This window comes from Bidens hawaiensis, unplaced genomic scaffold (genome assembly GCF_021521415.1).
Source record: "Bidens hawaiensis isolate Kalapana, Puna unplaced genomic scaffold, B.hawaiensis_p1.1 tig00007049_1, whole genome shotgun sequence".
NCBI classification, from domain to species: domain Eukaryota; kingdom Viridiplantae; phylum Streptophyta; class Magnoliopsida; order Asterales; family Asteraceae; genus Bidens; species Bidens hawaiensis.
Window position 1 is genome coordinate 248,810 of NW_027491485.1, and position 20,944 is coordinate 269,753.

The 20,944-nt window shown below is 42.8% G+C and overlaps 3 protein-coding genes and 1 non-coding gene across 5 annotated transcripts; 1 reads left to right on the forward strand and 3 right to left on the reverse strand.

The window, feature by feature from the left end:
• Positions 1-145: 145 nt before the first annotated feature.
• LOC143634407 (photosystem I reaction center subunit IV, chloroplastic-like) lies at positions 146-979 on the reverse strand. The gene is made up of 3 exons (XM_077102498.1): positions 660-979; positions 434-499; positions 146-339 (listed from the first exon to the last, which is right to left on the reverse strand). Exons 1-3 carry the CDS (start codon positions 894-896, stop codon positions 238-240), a joined length of 405 nt encoding a protein of 134 aa, XP_076958613.1. The 5' UTR covers positions 897-979; the 3' UTR covers positions 146-237.
• A 9,851-nt stretch (positions 980-10,830) lies between these two features.
• On the reverse strand, positions 10,831-11,649 carry LOC143634452 (putative mitochondrial protein AtMg00310). The gene has a single exon (XM_077102534.1). It carries the CDS (start codon positions 11,647-11,649, stop codon positions 10,831-10,833), a length of 819 nt encoding a protein of 272 aa, XP_076958649.1.
• A 5,286-nt stretch (positions 11,650-16,935) lies between these two features.
• On the forward strand, positions 16,936-20,082 carry LOC143634408 (uncharacterized). Of its 2 annotated transcripts, XM_077102500.1 has the most exons (3): positions 16,936-18,219; positions 18,326-18,412; positions 18,492-20,082. In XM_077102500.1, exon 3 carries the CDS (start codon positions 18,912-18,914, stop codon positions 19,911-19,913), a length of 1,002 nt encoding a protein of 333 aa, XP_076958615.1. In that variant the 5' UTR covers positions 16,936-18,219; positions 18,326-18,412; positions 18,492-18,911; the 3' UTR covers positions 19,914-20,082. The 2 variants fall into 2 exon arrangements, with proteins under 2 accessions (XP_076958615.1, XP_076958614.1); XM_077102499.1 differs by having other exon boundaries at positions 16,936-18,716; positions 18,798-20,082.
• A 311-nt stretch (positions 20,083-20,393) lies between these two features.
• On the reverse strand, positions 20,394-20,474 carry TRNAL-AAG (transfer RNA leucine (anticodon AAG)). The gene has a single exon. It is a non-coding gene; the product is annotated as a tRNA-Leu (tRNA).
• Between the last annotated feature and the right edge of the window lie 470 nt (positions 20,475-20,944).

The following is a 20,944-nucleotide window of genomic DNA, read 5'->3' on the forward strand; positions in this document are numbered from 1 at the left end:
TTGAAAACAAAATATTGTATTCAGGCAAATTCTTCATATCAGATTGAGTCACTGAATTGTGAAACTAAAGAATTGCATAACATTAGTCTCACTTGACCTAATGTATGATGGTTAGCAAAATATAGGCACCAAAGAAACACACATATTGAATATAATACAAATTCATTGATAAAATATGTTGCAAAAGATATAAATATGATGCATTCTACAATCACAACACGGTCAAGAAACTCGGTTCTATACTTCTTGGATCTCATCCAATGCATAGTTGTTGGTTGACACATTTGCATAATTCACTTTGTTAAACCTCACAACAACCGGGTACCGAGTCTTTGGGTCCTGCATACCATATCATATCATTTCATATCAACACACATACTCCATTAACACATTAGTTGTACACACACGTACACACATATATTATAAACTTTACCTGGTCTACGGTCACAACCGATCCCACTCCTTTGAACCAATAGGACTCCTTCCTTAGAATTCTCACCTGTGCATTTACATAAGCATAAAAGTATTCACAAAACAAGATTTTATATAATTATAATTACATTATATGTATATGAACATATTGTAGGACATGTGTCACATTTTATTGAAATATATTAATAAAATAAATAAAGATACTATTAACTATATATAATACATACCTTGGCTCCTCTCTTGGGTCCAATTGGTGGTGGCTTGGGCTTCTCTTCCTTAACCGGTTCAACGGTTGCAGCGGGTGGTGCGGGTTCTTCGGTCGCCTTTACAGCCAGTCTTGAACCTCTAGTGTTATGAATTGGTAACATGACCATATTGGGCTTGAGTGAGGTGGTGTTAGAGGTGGTGACATTTGGTGTCACAACAAATCTTGTAGCAGCAGATGCCATGCTACAACCTGCCATTGCTAGTTTTGATTTTGAAGGTGTGGAAATGATGAACAAAGTTGATAATTGGATGTCAAAGGGTTTTGATGTAAAGAAGGTTATCTTTTATTGAGTTTTGAGTGAATGGTGTTGGTTTCAATTGGGACAGCCAGTGGTGTGTTGCCACGTGGGTGATAATATCCTTTGGTTGGATAATGTCGTCCCACGCCATTTGGGTTGGAAACTTGACCCAATCACTACCTATCTAAATCTATATTGGATCATGTAATATTCCAATCTTGGATAATTCAATTCCTGTTTTGGCCCTACTAATGGAGTCAGAAGTACTTACTAGCTATTTTTTTTATCGGCCAACAAAAGTAAATTTTATTAAAATAAATCGGACTAGCAAGAAACTAGCCCGACACCACAACCGAAACAGACACCAAAAAGAAAAAAAACTCAGTACACTTTAAATCTACACCAATCCTTCCAAGACAATTGAGACACTCCCGACCTATTTTTAACCCAAAGATAACTAAGCCCTTTAATTTCACTTACTACACTATCCACCGTGATCGCCATACCATTAAATACCATGTCATTTCGCGCCTTCCATAAACACCACAATGAGACTAGGCAAACCGCGTAAAAAGACTTCGCCTTCCTTTTAGGGAACTTTGAGTATTTATGAAGCTCAAGAATATCCCTAATATTAAAAGCAAAAATATGCGGTACTTTGCACCAAATAGTAATTGCTTGCCAAACCGCTTGGGCTAACCCACAAGCAATGAAAACGTGTTCTGCCGTCTCCTCCATAACGCCACACGCCGGACAATCCACCGAAACAATCCTATTGTTTCTCTTGGCAAGAGACGTCAAGACGGGGACCCTATCCAACTCCGCTCGCCAAGCTAGGATTCCCACTTTTCAGGGAACCAATTATTCCACTCGATTTTGTAACCCGGAACAGCTGAACAAGCCTCAATTATTTTTTCTTTTAGGCTAGACGTAGAGAAGCAACCAGAATTATTAAGATCCTGAAGAGGTAGGTCCCAGCAGAGCCCAGTTGGACCCGCAAGACTCACCTTGAAGAGGGACGTCTGCGCAGAAACCAACTGGATCCGCAGGACCCACCATGCTCAGAAACGTGACGTCCTTACGCGCAGTACGCAAGCTGTTCCCGCAGGAAATGCCTCCCAATGGTGAAGGACTCTGCCTGTTCCCGCAGTTGCGGATACAAGCCATCAGGGAAGGCCACCCGCGCAGCAAGGCTACACGCACAAGGCACTTAGCTCTCAATCACTCAGTGTCACCTGAAGGAATGAGCAAAGCCGGGAACAATCCCGCACAAAGGCGGGAGGGGGAATACTCCCGCCCAAAAGCCAGTCCGTACGATACGGGAAGATCTTCTGTACTGTACCTGACGAGGTATGGGCAAAAGATCTGACTAAAGATACGACAGCTTATTGACAACAGTATGGCGAGCAGCATGCTCCTGTACTGTATGTCACTATTAGCCGCTGCCTACTCACCAACTCCTGTCATACCACGTGCATAGCCGGCAGTTGGTGGAAAAGGAATAGTACACAGCAGGCCTGGTCACTGTCAGCCGCTGCCTACCCACCAACTACCAGCAGGGCACGTGCGTAGGCCACAGTTGGTGGAACAGGAATACTATTCAGCCGGCCACACCTCATTGGAAACCTACCTTCGGCTATAAATACCCTAAATGGTATGATCATCTTATCTCATCATATCTCATCACATTATCATCATATTATACCTGATATCTGCTCTAGCAATCTCTTAATATACATTTATATTTAAAGAGCAATCTAGTCTGATTCTCACGCCGGAGGGTGGTCACAAGGAGGAACCCCCCCTTCTCAGTGACAAGCTCACGGTGTCTGTTTTGCAGGTTATCAGAAGAACCATCTTTACCGGGTCTAACCCCTCGTGGGAAACATCTAACCCCCAGGTTACCCGTAATCTGCCCGGGGTCTGGTTAGTGTTTCTTCATTGGCGCCATCCGTGCATAAAAGCTAGAACTTCATTTCTTTTCAGTTTTTTCAAACTTCTAGAAAGATGGTTAAAGAAATTCCGGTAACCACAACCCCAGCTACTGGGGGGAATACCGGCTACACAGTTTTTACAAACACTACCCCGGTTACCCAAGCCGGGGCAAGTGAAGTAAATTTTACGAACACTACCCCAGTTACCCAAGCTGGGGCAAGTGCAGTAAATAATCGCTCACTGGGATTCACCGATACCCAGTTAGAGAAACGAACAAGACTCCACCACCAAACACTCGATGAAGTTAAGGCATGGGCGGAGGCACGTCAGAGGGAATTCCAAGCTGAGTTGGACGAACGCTTGCGTTCCGTCCAACAGGCTGACGAATTCGAAGAATACTTGGACGATGACTCGGAGGAATCCGACACCGACGCGAACCCTCGCCATAGGGCAAAAGGGAAGCGTAAGGAAACGGACTCCCAACCGAGAAGGCGTTTTGGAGAAGCCTTCAATCCAAAAAACACAGGTGGAAGTCCACGTGACTTCTCCAAAACATTTAGACCAACTGTTGCAAATGCGGGAACGTCCAAATTTGCAAGGGACATTGCGGAAGCAATTGCCCCAAAGAGTGCCAAACAAATGTCTAACATAGGCACATATGATGGTATATCTGACCCAGATGATCATTTGAACAGATTCATAGCGGGGGCAACCGTCAGCAATTGGACGGAACCTACGTGGTGTTACATGTTCCAAATGACGCTTGTTGGGCCAGCTAGAGCGTGGTTCGATCGTCTACCGGTCAACCACATCTACGACTGGGCAGACTTCCAACAGAAGTTTAGCCAACACTTCAGCCAACAACGAAAGTATACTGAGGAGCAATGGACAATCCTCAAATGCATTCGAGAGGAAGATGAATCTTTGTCAGACTTCATCACTCGCTTCAACTCAAAGAAGCTAAGTCTGGGTAACATTAGCGAAGATCTTGTTCACGCTGCTTTTATTCAGGACGCGAACGACCCAGAGCTCATCCGCACCTTAACGGGTAAAGATGGCATGCCATCCACATGGGATGCCATCATGACAGCAGCAAAACGCTTTGCGGAAACTGAGAGGCAACTGGGTAGAGATCTCCCACAGAGCACAAACCTCTACACCCAGAGAACAAGAGAAGACAACGTCCTTACCGCCCGATTAAACAAAAAGCGGAAGCTAGGCATTTGGCAGTCAAGGGTAAACTTTGACACCTCATCCGGCTTGCAACATCGGTTAGGCGGAAGGGATAATGTACAGTCAAACCAGAACTCCAGATGGACGCCACTCACCAAAAGCGTCACCGAGATATTCGCCACTGAGGAGCTCCCATGGCCAAAGCCTCCAATAATCCGACATCGTCACAATGCTGATCGGAGCAAATACTGTGACTTTCACAGGACAAAAGGCCACAACACTGAAGAATGCATAGACGTAAAGGACATGGTCGAAGCATTTGTCAGAGATGGGACGCTCGCGCACCTCGTGGCGCAATGAACGCTGAGCAGGCTGATCCGTGTAGAACCTCAGCTGGGGAAAACACGAATAAAATTTCCAGCTTCAATGTGGAGACTACATGCTGCGTAAAGAACGAGATCCCGAACCAGGTGCATATCGGCTCGATGGCACTCCCATCCCAACAACATGGAAGGGAGCTCAATTACACAGTTTGCATGTAGATCAATTCCAAATTTGTAAAGAAAAGGCCCAGAGCCACTTCTAATGGAAATGATTCTCCTTAGAACATCGACGCTGATGATTTTACATTTATACTTTTATGAACTATCAACACTGATGCCGGTTTTCACCGCATACATAAGTGTGAAAGTCGTTGCATGGGGAAGGCGGCAAAACCCGCAGAAACCCAAAAAACGGCAAACCTTCACGCAGGTCAGTTGAAGGGGAATAGTTCAGCCATCTCACTAAATGAAAGTGCCGGTCTATCCGCATGAATCATGTGAGGAAACTGAACACTAACCTATTAACAACCGCGCGTCGAACGGTTAACTTATTCAAAACAGAATTTCTAATAAAAGGATGAGGAAAACCTACACGCAGGTCAGATATAGGTAAAGTTTAGCCATCCTACTAAGTGCAAGTGACGGTCCTACCCGCACAATCACGAAAGAGGAAGCAAAACTTCAACCTATTATCTACCACGTTCAAAGGTTAACTTATCCTAAACACTTAGAAATTTCAAAAAAGATGAGGAAAACCTCCACGCAGGTCAGATGTAGGTAAAGTTTAGCCAACCTACTAAGTGCAAGTGACGGTCCTACCCGCACAATCACGAAAGAGGAAGCAAAACTTCAACCTATTATCTACCACGTTCAAAGGTTAACTTATTCTACACTTGGAAAATTGCTAATTTAAACTAAAGTATGCAAGTCATATAACGTTTATAAAGCAAGGAATCCAGAGAAAGTAGCGATCTTACCCGCACAAAGATTTATATTTCACAATGATTCATTACAAGAATGGCCGGGTAACTACCCGCCTACAAGAAAATAAATCTATACAAGCTAAATCTATCCTAGCAGTGGGAAGGGATCTTCAGGATCAGGCTTCAGGGCCACTTCCACTTGGACCCGCACCATCAGTAGAACGTGGCGGTTCAAGGAAAGCTTTAAGGATAGCTAGCCCATCATCAATAGCAGCAACTTGGTTCACCTTCTCCACCACCGGATGCGGGAAGGCGGCATACTCATTCACTGCTTGGTCGTAAACAGCTTCAGTATCAACACTATACAAAGGGAAGTTGGAAGGCGGGATGCCTTTCTCAACGAACCCTAGACCAAGCAGGAAGCCGACCTTTTCCCCATCCTCATGAGAAGCGTTGAGGGCTGCGCTCATAGCATCATCATAAGACGTCTCTGAGAAGACCCGATGCACAACCTACAAGAAAATATACAAGTGTCAAAACCTTTTCTATCTACAAAGAAAAGCGTAAAGAAATGAAAAGCATACCTGAGACAACGCTTCTCGAAGAAGCCATTCCTTGGCAACCAGAGCTTCTTGGAGGGCAGCTTGAGCTTCGTTACGGGCGCGTTCGGCTTCACTCTTGTTGAGGTTGGCAAGCAACACTTCTTTAGCCGCAGCCTCTTCGACGCCCTTTAGCTTCCGCTCAGTATGGTCAAGCACCCCCCTCTGGTCCAAGATCTCCTGGAGCTTTTTGGCGTCTTCCATCGCCAAGGCATCATGAGCCTGCTGGAGAGCCTCTAATTTGGCTTTAAGCTCTTCATTCTCCACGCGTAGAGGCTCAGCAACAGCTTCAGCCTTGGTGGCCCTCTCGGTTGCGTTCCTTGCAGTTTCCTTAGCCAGCCGAAGCTGTTCATTAACAGCTTGGGCAGCCTTGGAACGGGCCTCGAGCCGGGCCTGAACTTCAACTTCGAGGGCCTTGAAGGCCTTCTCCTTTTCCGCAGCAGCTGCGGTAAGCCTTTGGTTCTCCTCCCGGACAGCCCGCGCCTGAGCCACTTCTTTAATGCGAGCTGCTTTTAACTTGTCGTTTTCACGACAAAGCAGCTCGACGCGCGGCTGCATCCGGGCCAGGAGAACCCGAAGCTCATTGGTTAGCCTACCCTCCTGGTAGCTAGCCATGGCTTCCCCCAACGCACCACTGGGAGCAGCGTGACGAGCCCACTCCACGCACTCCACAGGGGTGCGAAGGGTTGTTCCTCGGCGAATGTTCCATCGTGGAACATACACTTCATTGGAATCCGACACTGCAAAAAACATAAAGCAGTTAGGAAAAGAGGATAAAAATATATAAAATGGGCCAAAAGAACCCTACGCACCTGTAGGGTCAATAACAGGCCGATAGCCGCCAAACCCATCACCTGAACCCAAGGGAAATCCATCCAAGAGGTCAGGCAGATGGGAAGGAGGCAGAGGTTGGCGAAAAGCCCCATGCATACCTGACGGATCGGCCGTCGTTGCCGATGACGGAGGCATGGTAGAAGCCGCCGCGGTCGCCGCCGCGGAATCCGCAGCAAAAGTAACCGCCGGCTCAGTAAAAGATGCGGTAAATATCGCACTGACGGCCGACGGTGACGTCATCACAACTGGAACAGTCGGCTCAACGGAGTGAGCAACTGAACCAGTGGAAGCAGGCGCAGGCGCAGCCGCCTGGGTCGTCGCCTCAGGTAGGCTGACCGGGCCTACCGTCATTGGCGGGGAGCTACTCCTCTGCGCTCCACCCTGGAATGCGTCAACATCCACGCCTGCACAAAGAAGATAAGTGTTAATGATATTAAGCTATGAAGTTAAAGATAAAGGAAGTTTGTACTTACGGGTTTTCTTGAGCCTAAATGTACGGACAGCGCGGGGATGAACCCGATGGAGCCGGCCTCTTCACGCCGCTCACCATTGTCATCCTTGGCTCTCCGGTGACAGTTGTCACAGCCTCCGGAATGGTGGTCTTATCACCACCGGGATTCCCCGCCACCTCTTCGCTCTCGGTCTCTGAGTCAGACCGAGGCACCGGATCGGCAGTGGAGGCCACCTTCTCCTTCCCCTTCCCGCCGGCAGCCTTCTTCTTCCGCACCAACGGAGGACCATCTGCGGATTCCTCATCAGAACATACGATTAGAGGAATTCCAGCAGAGGTTTCAACATTGAGGGGTCGAGGGTCGAATAGCGCCTTACCTGGCCGCCTGGCGCTAAGGATCTCGTGGCCTAGCGGGTAGACCTCCACGAACCGATCCGCCGTTTGTTCTAGGATGGGCAACTCGTTCTCGTCTAGAGCGCAAGTACCCATCCGAGCGGGACCGTCAGCCTCCCGCGGGTACATGAGCGACTGCAAGTCGTTCCCCTCTGAAATAAACAAGAAAGAAGTTAGAAGAAATTCTAAATTAACAAAAGGAAACAGAGCATACCGTAAGGAACAGAGTTCGAACCGTATTCAAGGACGATTGGGATCTTTTGCGCATCCGCATCCTTCCACACCCGGCTCATCCCCAACATCACCATCCCGGACTCCGCAAACTGGTAAACCGGAGATTGGACTCGGGATATCTTCGAAAACCATTCCGCCTCCTGGTAGTTGGAGGCGTGAAGGCTGGGAAGTGCTTGCCCATTCTTGAATTTCATGGCAAGGGGGATGGCGCGAGCGGAAATGTAGAAGAACTCCCGCTTCCACGAGCGAAGACTACGCTCGGTTGCGCAAATCTTCAAACCCTTAATCCGGGTTATCAGGGTATACCACCCCTGGATGCACCTCCAAGTGTAGAAGGTCATCAGGCGGTCGACATAGGGCTCAATGCCCAGAATCCGGCACACCCACTCGAAGTGGCGAATCTTCGCAATCGCCATCGGGTGCACCTCGGTCAGGTGCACACCGTGCCTCTCCAGGACACGGTAAACAAACTTTGTCAATGGGAACCTAAGATTCCCATAGACAAAGAATGCAGCATAAACCCCGATCTTGCCTCTGGGGCATCATACACCGTCTGGTGGGGTTCAGGAAACTCAGGCTCGAGAGACTCGAGCATGAACTTCCTGACGATGTACTGATACAGATCGACAGGCAGAGCACACTGGCACTCGCCAGCAGTACTCTTGTCATCGGCTGTAGATTCGAGATCACGTGAAGACATCTTGCAGATGAAAGAAGAACGATTTCAAGGGAATGCTCGACTGAAAAGATGAGTATTCGCCGGAAATCGTTTTGAAGATGAAGAGAAGGGTGAAAGTGTGGATTACAAAGAACCCTCTCCCCCTTTATATACTAATCGCAATTAATGCGATGAATTTAATGCGGAAGAGAGAGAAATCGAATGTGCAATGAAACTATGATACGTGGCCAAAAGCAAGCTGGCAACAGCTGTTGAAAGGACGCATACCATTAATTTCGCGGCCACGCGCCCGAAAAATCGCGCCCACGCGCCTGAAAAAGCGTCTGGAATGACCATGTACTGTCACGTCACCATAACTTCCTGCACGTCCTGACACAGTCAGAAGAAACCGTCGCACGACGTTTCAGAGGTTTGGACTGTTCTTATCCTTTCACCAACTCTTCGAATTTCAAAAAAAAAAAAAAAAAAAAATTCAAAAAGATTCAAAAGTAAGCGGGAAAATACCCCTTACCTTGGCAACCAAGTAACCATAAGACGGGTGCGGGTACAGTGTTAAGGCAAAACCCTTCACATACTTAGCACCTGCAGGGAATTGAAGCCAAGAATACCTTGGCAACCAAGTAACCATAAGACGGGTGCGGGTACAGTGTAAAGGCAAAACCCTTCACATACCTAGCACCCGCAGGGAATTGAAGCCAAGAATACCTTGGCAGCCAAGTAACCATAAGACGGGTGCGGGTACAGTGTAAAGGCAAAACCCTTCACATACCTAGCACCCGCAGGGAATTGAAGCCAAGAATACCTCGGCAACCAACCAACTATAAGACGGGTGCGGGTACAGTGTTAAGGCAAAACCCTTCACATACCTAGCACCCGCAGGGAATTGACGCCAGGAATACCTTGGAAGTAAAGTAACCGTAAGACGAGCGCGGGTACAGTGTTAAGGCAAAACCCTTCACATACCTAACGCTCCGCAGGGAATTGAAACCAAGAAGGATCTTCTGGGCAATGCTTGCGGAAACGGAAATAACATCCCCGCATAGCGGGAACGTCGAGAACTACATTGTTTGAAGCTCCAGGATGGAATTGGTGGTTTTAACATAATTGATCACTATGTTCAAAACTACCAAAACCTCATGGAGAATCCACACAAGTGGGACTCAACGCTCCTGACTTGCGAGGAGGTTACAGACCTACCCGCATCATACCCAAAGATCAAGCAGGAAAGTCGGGAATTTCTGCAAGTGGCAAGGACTTCCGCGGGAAGAATCCCCATGGAAAACCTTAAAAAACCCTTTTCAAAACCCTTTGCTTAAGTCCAAAAGTTCACCTCACTTTATTAAACATTCATGAGAAGAACATTGGACTGGGGGGACTTGAAGAGGTAGGTCCCAGCAGAGCCCAGTTGGACCCGCAAGACTCACCTTGAAGAGGGACGTCTGCGCAGAAACCAACTGGATCCGCAGGACCCACCATGCTCAGAGACGTGACGTCCTTACGCGCAGTACGCAAGCTGTTCCCGCAGGAAATGCCTCCCAATGGTGAAGGACTCTGCCTGTTCCCGCAGTTGCGGATACAAGCCATCAGGGAAGGCCACCCGCGCAGCAAGGCTACACGCACAAGGCACTTAGCTCTCAATCACTCAGTGTCACCTGAAGGAATGAGCAAAGCCGGGAACAATCCCGCACAAAGGCGGGAGGGGGAATACTCCCGCCCAAAAGCCAGTCCGTACGATACGGGAAGATCTTCTGTACTGTACCTGACGAGGTATGGGCAAAAGATCTGACTAAAGATACGACAGCTTATTGACAACAGTATGGCGAGCAGCATGCTCCTGTACTGTATGTCACTATTAGCCGCTGCCTACTCACCAACTCCTGTCATACCACGTGCATAGCCGGCAGTTGGTGGAAAAGGAATAGTACACAGCAGGCCTGGTCACTGTCAGCCGCTGCCTACCCACCAACTACCAGCAGGGCACGTGCGTAGGCCACAGTTGGTGGAACAGGAATACTATTCAGCCGGCCACACCTCCTTGGAAACCTACCTTCGGCTATAAATACCCTAAATGGTATGATCATCTTATCTCATCATATCTCATCACATTATCATCATATTATACCTGATATCTGCTCTAGCAATCTCTTAATATACATTTATATTTAAAGAGCAATCTAGTCTGATTCTCACGCCGGAGGGTGGTCACAAGGAGGAACCCCCCCCCCCTTCTCAGTGACAAGCTCACGGTGTCTGTTTTGCAGGTTATCAGAAGAACCATCTTTACCGGGTCTAACCCCTCGTGGGAAACATCTAACCCCCAGGTTACCCGTAATCTGCCCGGGGTCTGGTTAGTGTTTCTTCAGATCCCAACCAATTCTATCTTTGCCCTCCACCAAAACCACATCTCTACAAACTAACAGAAGCTTCCTAAACTCCTCCACCTCCAAATTGGACATTGGCACCCTCAACCAGTTCCATGTGCTACAAATAATGTCATCCACCATAATTAGCCGATCAGCCACTGTGCACCCTTTATCCCTTTCAAGGCTAAACAACAATGGTAATTTTAAATAAAGAAGTTCTTCGCCAATCCAAAAATCAAGCCAAAAGAGAGCGTTGTTACCACTTTTAATCACATGTTTTAGAAGCATATCTAACCTTATTCCAAAACTTACCAACTCGTCTTCTACCCTCTTAATCTGTTTCCACGGACCCGGGATTGAAAGCTTCGCCGGAATACTTTGCCAACTCCGCGACGAATGATGTATTGACCAAATTATCCTTCGCCATAAACAGTCACGTTCCCCTTTAAACCGCCACCACCATTTCGCCAATAATGCAACATTTACATATCGGAGTGACCCTAACCCAAGCCCGCCATAGTCCGTAGGCTCAATCACACGTTGCCACGCGACCCAGTTAACCTTAGACTTATCATCTGAACCCTCCCCCCCCCCCCAAAAAAAAAACATTCTTCTCAATTTCTCTAGCTTTTCTATAACTCCATCAGGAGCTCGATACAAAGAAAAATAGTAGGTCGGTAATGCGTTCATAACTGACTTAATAACAGTAACAAGTCCTCCAAAAGACAATGTCTTGGCTTTCCAAATTGACATCCTCTTTTTAAACAAATCCACCACCGGATCCGATGCAGAAATGCGATTCATTTTACCCCCAATTTATAGCCCCAAGTGTTTAAACGGGAAGTTATCCACCCAACACTGTAGTATGTTCGCCAGGTGTTGTTTTTCTACCGGGGTCACACACGTACCATACACCCGACATTTTTGAAGGTTCACCTTGAGGCCCGACACTAAGTAAAAACATCTCAGAATTCGACGAAGACTCAGTGCATTTTCCTCCTTCCATTCCCCAATAAACACAACATCGTCCGCATACAAAAGATGTGATAAGACCGGCCCATTTAAGCCACCATTTATACCCCGAAATACACCCGTTTCCACTGCTCGTTTCATCATTCCAATTAAAGCTTCCATCGCAATAATAAACAAAAATGGCTATAACGGGTCACCTTGACGAAGCCCCCGGAAACACGAGAATTCCCGGGTAGGAGATCCATTTACCAACACCGAGGCATGTCCGGCCCCTAAAATGTTTAAAACCCACCTCCTCCAACGAAACGGGAAACTCATTTGACTTAGAACCGAGTCAAGGAAATTCCAATTAAGCGAGTCCTACGCCTTTTCGATATCCACCTTGAAGACCATTCCACGTTTTCCCGGTTTTTTTAACCACGCCACCAACTCATTAAGAATTAGTGGCCCGTCTAAGATACTCCTATTCGATAGAAACGCCGATTGTTGTTCCGAGATCAACTTCCCAATCACCGCTTTTAATCTGTTCACGAGCACCTTGGAAATCATTTTGTTTATACAACCTATAAGACTTATAGGTCGAAAATCCCCCAACCTCAAAGGATCCTTTACCTTCGGGATTAATGCAATAAATGAAGATAAACACCCATTACTGAAACTCCCAGTGTTATAGAACTCGGAGAAACTGTTTACAACATCATCTTCAAAACAACCCCAACACCCTTTCAGAAACTTAAAATTGAAACCGTCCGGGCCGGGAGACTTATCCCGTCACAATCCCATACTGCCTTTTTAATTTCCATCAGTGTAAAAGGCCTAACTAATAAATCGGCTTCCTCATTGCATAATACCGACAGCCCCGGGCAAACAAAGCTAGGCCTCGATACCGTCGGCTCTTTAAAACGTTCCGCAAAAAAATTGAACGCCATATCTTTCAGGATTATCGGGTCATCCAACCAACTACCATAATCAGCAACTAACCCATGAAGCCTATTATTTGATAAATTTGCATTTAGCAACCCATGGAAATAAGCCGAGTTCTCGTCACCATTTACCGCCCAATGAACCCTAGCCTTTTGTTGCAGATCTTTTACTTTCTGAATTTCAAACTCCTGCACAAACACTTTACATTGGTCTCTTTCAACCATTTCGCCATGTGACAATTGTCGTGTTTCCGCCACCAACATTAAATCCTGAAGCCTCTTTTGTGTCACCTTCAATTCCTTATTAAAATCCCCCAATTGAGATTCACCTTCACCCACGTTTCCATTACTTTCATCAACATCCTCCATTGATCCACTATTTCTTCCTCCTTACCCACTGAATTATTTAAATCCGGAAACGTATACGCAAAACCAGCAGGGTAATCAGTGCCTTTTTTCGTTGTACCTGATCTTGGACTACAAAATCTCCTGGGCCTTTTAGAAACACACCCAATTCATAATGAAGCCCACCAGGAGCAAAACTATTTGTTTGGATACCCCGTCGGTCCCCACTTTCATGATTATTCCTGTTTGTCTCAATCTCCGGCCGGAATTCTCCTTCTTCCAACCCACTATCCTCACACGACGAATCATACTCATCAAATACCGGTATCCAAAATTTACTTTCTTCCACTACTCGGACCGGAAACTTAACATTCCCCAAAACCACATTAACCTCTTCATCTATCATGCCCCCATGACTTGTTAGGATGAAACACGTGAGTTATCCCAAGATTCCCAGTCAAACTTTGAAGGCCATACTAACTTCCCAAACAAATTTCCGATCTTGTCAAAAGTCTTCGAATCCCGTAACCTCAACGGAACACCGATGACTCGGTCTAACGCTACGTCCTGGCCATCCCAGATCTCCATAGACTCGAATAGAGATTTCCATACACCACTTTTTTCATTAACAAGCTCCTTCGCGAATTTAGCCTCTTTGAAAGTAAATAGAACTGACATACCTCCCACATACGAAATGGCCACATTTTCAACCCCCCTCACTTAACATGAGCTTGGAGTTACACAATGCTTGCATGTCTTTTGCGACCGCTAACACCGATCTAGCCTCCTTATATGAGCGTTCTCCATAAACTTTCAATGGCTCATTTGCCTGAACTGGTGCCTTCGAAAAGTTGAAAACTCGATCAGCCACCGGCTGTGCACCGCCACCCACCTCTTATTTCTATCAAACTTCGCCACCTTAACTCCAATTTTTGCGTTTAATATCTTTATTTTGTTCAAGTTTTCCAACAATCCTTTCATGTCTTCAATCCCTTTGAACCTTACAAACCCAAACCAGTTCCCCCAACGGTCTCGTTTCTTTGCAACATACACGTCCGACACCTTCCCAAACTCTCGGCATTCTTGCCACAGATTTGTACTTGTAGCCCCATCGGGTAAATTTGTCACAAAGAAAGTGGTTTCTGTAGTCCACTCCTGCCTCATCGTACTTACTAGCTATTTAGTTAATTAGTTTAAGCCTGATTATTGATTGTAATTTAAAAGGTTTTTAGCTTTTAATATTTTAGCTCTTACTGTTGAATAAATATTTAAAATACTCCCTAATAAAGATAATTATGGACCAAAAGCAATATTTACAAAGCAAATACTTGTTACTAATTTACAGTTTTCTTACACAACTCTATTTAATTGATTGATTGATTTGTTTATTTTAGCACTCCGACTAGTTGACTATATTCAAGAGATTGGGCTTCATGGGCTTTGGTGGTCTATCGTTGGGCTTCATGGGTATGTTGGCAAATCTAAACTCAAGTTGGGTTTAGTACTATACTACTAGTTTTGTATGTGAGATAGAGCATGTATGGAGGTGAGTTTGAAAAAATGTTTATTTACTTATGGGTGTTTTTAAAAAGCCATTAAGTTAAAATTTGTTTGGCATCACAAAACTCTTTTTTATTTTAGCATGATAAAATGGTTGAAAAACAGTTTTTCAAAAGCCATAAATCATGGCTTTTCAAAATGGTTTTTTTTTAAAAAGCCAATAAGTATCATTTAAACTCAATTCCAAACATGCTCTCATCAAGTCAGTCAACATGAGAAGAAATATGTTTTGAGGTGTTTTAAGGGTCAAAAGAAGAAAATTTATAATTGGTATCGTAACTTTTTTTTATTTAGTATTTATTTTTTATGAGTTAAGATATATTTTGAATACTTTTATTTCAAGTTATCATCGAGGATATATTAGGTGAATAAATCTTTCAATCTTATTTGTTTTTTGTTTTAGGTTTTCATGATGTGATAATTATCGAATCTAAAAGAGAGTGAAATCTGAAAACAATCCTTTTTATCCAAATTTAGCATAGTTATGGGTTCTTTTAGTTTCACAATGATTCTGGCATTATTTGGTATAAGAAGCTTCTAGGGTCGAGAGAATGAAACACATAACTTGAAGGATCCATCATCCAGTGGCGGATCCAGGATTTTTTTCAATGGGTTTACTGTTTTTAAATGCTCTGGTTATATACGACCGGGCATAAACATTTTCCGGTCGATTTAAAGGTTTGGGTCGGTTCAAGCTTCAACAGTTCGGGTCGGGTAAGGTTCATTACATAACATAAATACGATAAATTAACAAAAAATAAACATCGTCATAGAAAGAATAACATACATAATAAAGATACGTTGACTTTTTAAATCTTGAGATTTTACCAAAGCAAATTTAAACATCACTAATCTTCTAGTTCAATTAACAAACTTCGACATAATCATTCTTTCTAATTGTAATTTCAATAAATAAACAAAAATAATTGAAGCAAAACATTAAAATATACCTTACGGTGAAGACTGAAGTGAAGGAGAGATGGAGAGGAGGTTCGAGGGCGTCGCGATGGAAAGACGCAACACGCGGAGGTGGGTTGTAGGAGTTCGAATGTTTGATGGTGGGCACATAGGGTTTGAGGCTGCAATGTTGCTGTGTTATGTATGTGTACTGTGTGTTAACAATGTGGGGGATGTGGAGGTAAAGAGTAAAATAATGAAAACTCTAACTAGTAAGCTAATGAAAAAAGAAAAAAAAACATAATTTCACGCTAGGAGGCAGATTCAAACCCAGGATTCCTGATTTGAAAGGCAAAAGTGTTACCACCAGACCAGGAATCTGAATTGTTTATGGGTTCACTCTCAAAATATATGTGGGTTCACTATCATAAATTATACCTATATCCTGTATAAATTTCGAAACTCAATGGGTTCCCGTGAACCCGTATGTCGCTATATAGATCCGCCCCTGCCATCATCCATGCCGAAAGAAAGGAAAAATGTTTTAAGCTGTGAGAATTAACATCAAAAAATAGACAGTAGTAAATTGCTTGGATGAACACCATAGTAAATCAAAATTGCACACTAGTTTTTAATTTTCTACAAATTACCCATTTTGTACAAATTGTTTATTCACTTGTTACCCGTTTGATCTAAGGAATAGACGTCCGTTAAAGATTTATATCAAGTTCATGCAAAATCATCTTTTTAGCCTTATGTTTATATACACTGAAATGGAAAAGAAAAACAATCCAACCCCGTCCGCAATCAATCTCTCTTCCCGTGCGAGTGAATGAGCAAAGAAGCGTGGGCTCGTCTTGAATGAGAAAGCTCAGCCATTGGGTCATTTAGGGTTATTAGATTTATATGCGAGGTGGAGACCTGGAATGATTACTTTAATTTAGTTGCCGGTGTTAGTTAAGGATTTTTTTATTTTTTTTTTTTGTGTTTGGAGATGGAGCAAGAATAAAATACAATCGATTCCAAATAAACAAAAAAAATTCAGCTATGAGATACTTACCCCTAACTTCACAGAATTCGCTTTGGGGTCCTTGTGGCTTATGAGGTATTCGGTTTGAGTCCCTCCAAAAATACGGCCACTTCCTTCGTTTTCCAGTGAGCGTTGTTCAACCATATTAAGACCCGTCTTCAATTGAATACAAGTCAAGATCCATATATATGCCCTGTTAGACCACCTCATCAAGATGCATAGTAAATTATACTAATGGTCACACCATGGTAACTCAAAATTTCACATTTTCTTCGATTTCTGAGATATTGCCTACCTTTTACTTATTACATTTACCTTCAACTTGTCATATCAGTAATATTTCGTAATACACAGTTTGTGAAACTTGAAAGGGTAAAGTTAGCATCACTAACAACCGTTTCCAATTTGGCGCCAAAATTGAATCTGCAACTCACATATCAAAACCTAGGGTTTCTGAATCCCAAATTTCAAATCAACGATGCGTCAGTACGCCAAGAAACCCAAACCAAACCCTAACAACAATCCACGACGCAATGTTCGGAGTACTTCAATCAGAGCTATCATTGGAGACCGTCGTTTCGAGCAATTTCGCCGAGTAAATGCCGATGGAATTGAAGGTAACTTGAGTGTAATTTGTAACTCTGAATACGTATTGTGCTGGAATTGATTAGCTGAATCTGTTGTCTGGTTATTATAGGTACAAAGAAGGTTAAAAGAATGGAAGTTGGTGATGCTGACGCCCATGATATCCCTAATTTGGGACAAAATGGTTCTTCTAATCGATCGGAAGCAGGCGGTGATCCGAGAGGTAAATCGGCATATTTTATGAGTTTTAACACCCTTACAATTGCATACATTTTATGTGTTATTCAGGTTAAATAATTGTTTCTTATAAATGTTTATTATATAAATAATATGTCATAGATCTGTCACAGACGTTTTTATAAAAAGTTATAGAATATGACTTATGGTGTAATCATAGTATTTACAAAATTAAAGAAAACGATTATTATTTTTTAATGGGAAAGAATCAAAATCTAGACTTCACTAGAAATCGACACGTGGGATCCAATATTTAATAAGAGAGAGAAACAGGAACAACCGACTTTTAGGTGGCCTAAAAGTATGTCACGTGTCCTCCATTATTTTTATTTTTTTGATATAGAAGATTTGGAATAGATGTTTGCAATGAAACTTAGCTTGTTGTATCCTTCCACTTGTTGGTGATGTTGTAAGGACTTTTTGACTCCAGGTTGCTGTGGAGATCTGGCTGCAAAAACCTCAGAATATGCATTTTTCAAGAGGATTAAGACAAATACTTTTAGTGATGTAAATGGGCATCCCAACGCTCATGACAACCAATTAAGCAAAGTTCAACACAGCCATAATTTTACAAGAGAAGGTTATTATATTTTCATAATTTGCCGTGTCAACTGATATCTGATATATTTGATGTTACACAAGTTATTTATAGGTAATTATACTAGTACTTTGTGACAGTTAACAAGTAGTTTAACTTTGCAGAGGTACCTAATGTGCAGAAAGAGAGCACTAAGTATGCCAAATCTTCATCGCCAAATGGGAAAGAACAAAATGAGGCCCATTATTCCTTTCTTTCACCACCGTGTCGTGGATCAAAGAATTCTGGTGAGAATATGTGGCCAGTCATGCCTTATCAAATAATTAAGAATTACTCTTAAGAATCAATCCTTAATGCATGTTTTAAGTTATGATGCTATGTGATGTGATGCAGCGGTTGATGGTACAAATGTTCAACATGTTAGGTCTGGTTTATATAACTGCTTATCTCCATCAGTGGGCAGCAAAATAAATAACTCGGGTAAACGTTTTTCGAGTTATATATGTTGTGTTGATGCAATCTTTTTCGTAATTCACAAGTTAACGTATCTTTTTAGCAGGGAATAAAGGAGTATTTTCTGCAAAGAGGGAGAAGTTACGCCACCTAGCAGCAGATAGATATGATGTCAAGGAGCTTTCTTCAGAAGGGTTAGCTAACTCCACAATCTTAACTGTTCCACATCCTGACATTATTAGTTAAACATCTTTGATTAGTTTTATATCTCAGGTTTGATTTGGTTTCTGCTCTCATCAGTAGGATACTCCCTGTGGTCCAGGATAACAATGTATGATATGAATTAATATATGGAATATTCTATTTGATATGAATATGTTGGTTTGTTTGCTAAAAAGCTGGCATTTTGCAGACTCACATAGATCCTGATCCAAATGAATATGATTCTAAATACAAGTTGCTTCCTTTTTCTGAGTTAGAATCAGCTACACAAATCAAAAATCATGAAGCTTACAAAAGAAACTTAATGGAGTCTCAAAAATTATCATATATGGATGCTGGTTTTTGCAGACCAACAAAGCAGCGCAAAGGAAAGAATCTTCTAGAATGGAATTCTACAGATTCGTTTTCATGTGATGATGGTTTTCGCAGACCAACAAAGCAACTCAAAGAAAAAAATCTTCTAGAATGGAATCCTACGGAATCTTTTTCATGTGGGCCTTCCCCAAATTATATATCATATTTGGATGATGGTTTATGTAGACCAACAAAGCAACTCAAAGAAAATAATCTTATAGTTAGGAATCCTACGGAATCTTTTTCATGTGGGCCTTCCCCAAGTCATAGAATTCAGTATAACCGCTGCCAAACAGAAGGTTGCAATAGAGAAATCATCAAGTCTCACAATAGATCATGCTTGGATATCCTGGAATGGAATCCTACTGGTATAGAATCTAGTAGTCAATATAATCACAACCGTACAGCTAGCAGTTTCAGAATTCAGAACTTTGACATGGAGGGTCTCGTATCTTTTGATGAGCCTTTTCCTGTACATGAATCTAGAAACTTCCAAGAGCTTGATGAATTCCGTCTTTATACTGAGCCTAAACTCTTGGAACAGCCACAAAGACTCTTGTTGGGATGGGATGACAACAGTGAAAAAGATGAATCTTTTTTAGCATCATCTCCTTATATCACCAGACACATAAGAAAAGAACATTTGCTGACATCGTCAATCTCACCGTACACTCCAAAGCATCTTATGGCTGTGGAGGAAGATTGCAGCATCAAATTCCCATTTCAAGATTGTAATACTTGGTGCTTGAACGAGTCTTTAAACAAGGAAGAAAACCGTGATTCGGAATCTTTTCTGTTTCTTATTCAGTCACCTGCCAGTAAGCCCCTAAGCTTTCTGGACACAGGTTTGCATTCGCTTGCTGATGATGAAAACGAAGGGAACTTTGTGTACGGTTCAGATCAGTTCTTAAATAGTGGTGTGAATGATTATGGTTCATCTAGCTACATGTAGTCATTTTTTGATAAACGTTTTGATCGCACTGACTACCCTTTATTGCTTCATGATTCAAGCAAGAATGATGAGTTTTAATGACATGTAATCATGTATAGTGCTGCTACTGGATCATTCCAAATTGTTTAAAATATTTTTTAGTTAGTAACATGACATAGTTGTAAAAGATGTTAAGAACAGCTGCCTATATAGTAATATACTGTTGTTTTATATCGTTTTTGGTTAAATGGTATCTATTTTAGCTGTGTGCGAAAACTGTAGGCCATCAAAACCGATTAACGGAACCAAGAGCAGATGGGTACAGACTATATTCAGCCCATTTCTGTATTTTCAAAATAACTTCAGCTTTTTATATAAATGAAAAGAGGTTTGAAAATGAAACTGGACCGGCTATGGTTTTTGATTTAAAAATTTTCAAAATTCGGTTATAGGTTGTGTATGAACCAAAAGCAAACAGGCCAAAATAAAACAAAAAATATATGTTGAGAGTGGGATTTGAACCCACGCCCTTTCGAACCAGAACCTTAATCTGGCGCCTTAGACCAACTCGGCCATCTCAACTTTGATACTTCTTTGACATAACTTTCATATATCTAACCGTATTTCTGTATTAAATCACTTTTAGTGAAAAAAAAATATACTAGATATTAATAATAAGAGTAACATGGTTTCAATCAATGTTGTAAAAATAGGTTTACAGGGCCAAGTACTCGCTACATGATATGTCACCAAGACGAGTCTCTTTAACTCCGCTAATTACTGAGAATTGATCAAAGGTGTTGAACTTTAGCCAGAATCGCATCAAGTCGGTGAACTTAAGCTGAGTACTCCGAGTACACTCAACTCTCCGGTCGGCCGGTATTAAGTCTTATTTATTTACAAAACGATATACAAAATCTATTTTCACGTAATCTTGTCAACCAAACCGAAAGTGCTAAAAATATACTCATCTTGACTATCCAAAATGTTATCAGGACTTGAAATGAGATAAAGGTAAAAATATATCATCAATAGCAAGGAATAAATATACT

Coding starts and splice junctions, on each gene's coding strand:
- LOC143634407 (XM_077102498.1), bottom strand. CDS start 896: ATGGCAGGTTGTAGCATGGCATCTGCTGCTACAAGATTTGTTGTGACA. Junction 500..659: donor GACCCAAGAGAGGAGCCAAG/GTATGTATTATA, acceptor GTAAATGCACAG/GTGAGAATTCTAAGGAAGGA. Junction 340..433: donor CGGTTGTGACCGTAGACCAG/GTAAAGTTTATA, acceptor TATGGTATGCAG/GACCCAAAGACTCGGTACCC.
- LOC143634452 (XM_077102534.1), bottom strand. CDS start 11,649: ATGAATCGCATTTCTGCATCGGATCCGGTGGTGGATTTGTTTAAAAAG.
- LOC143634408 (XM_077102499.1), top strand. CDS start 18,912: ATGGAGTCTCAAAAATTATCATATATGGATGCTGGTTTTTGCAGACCA.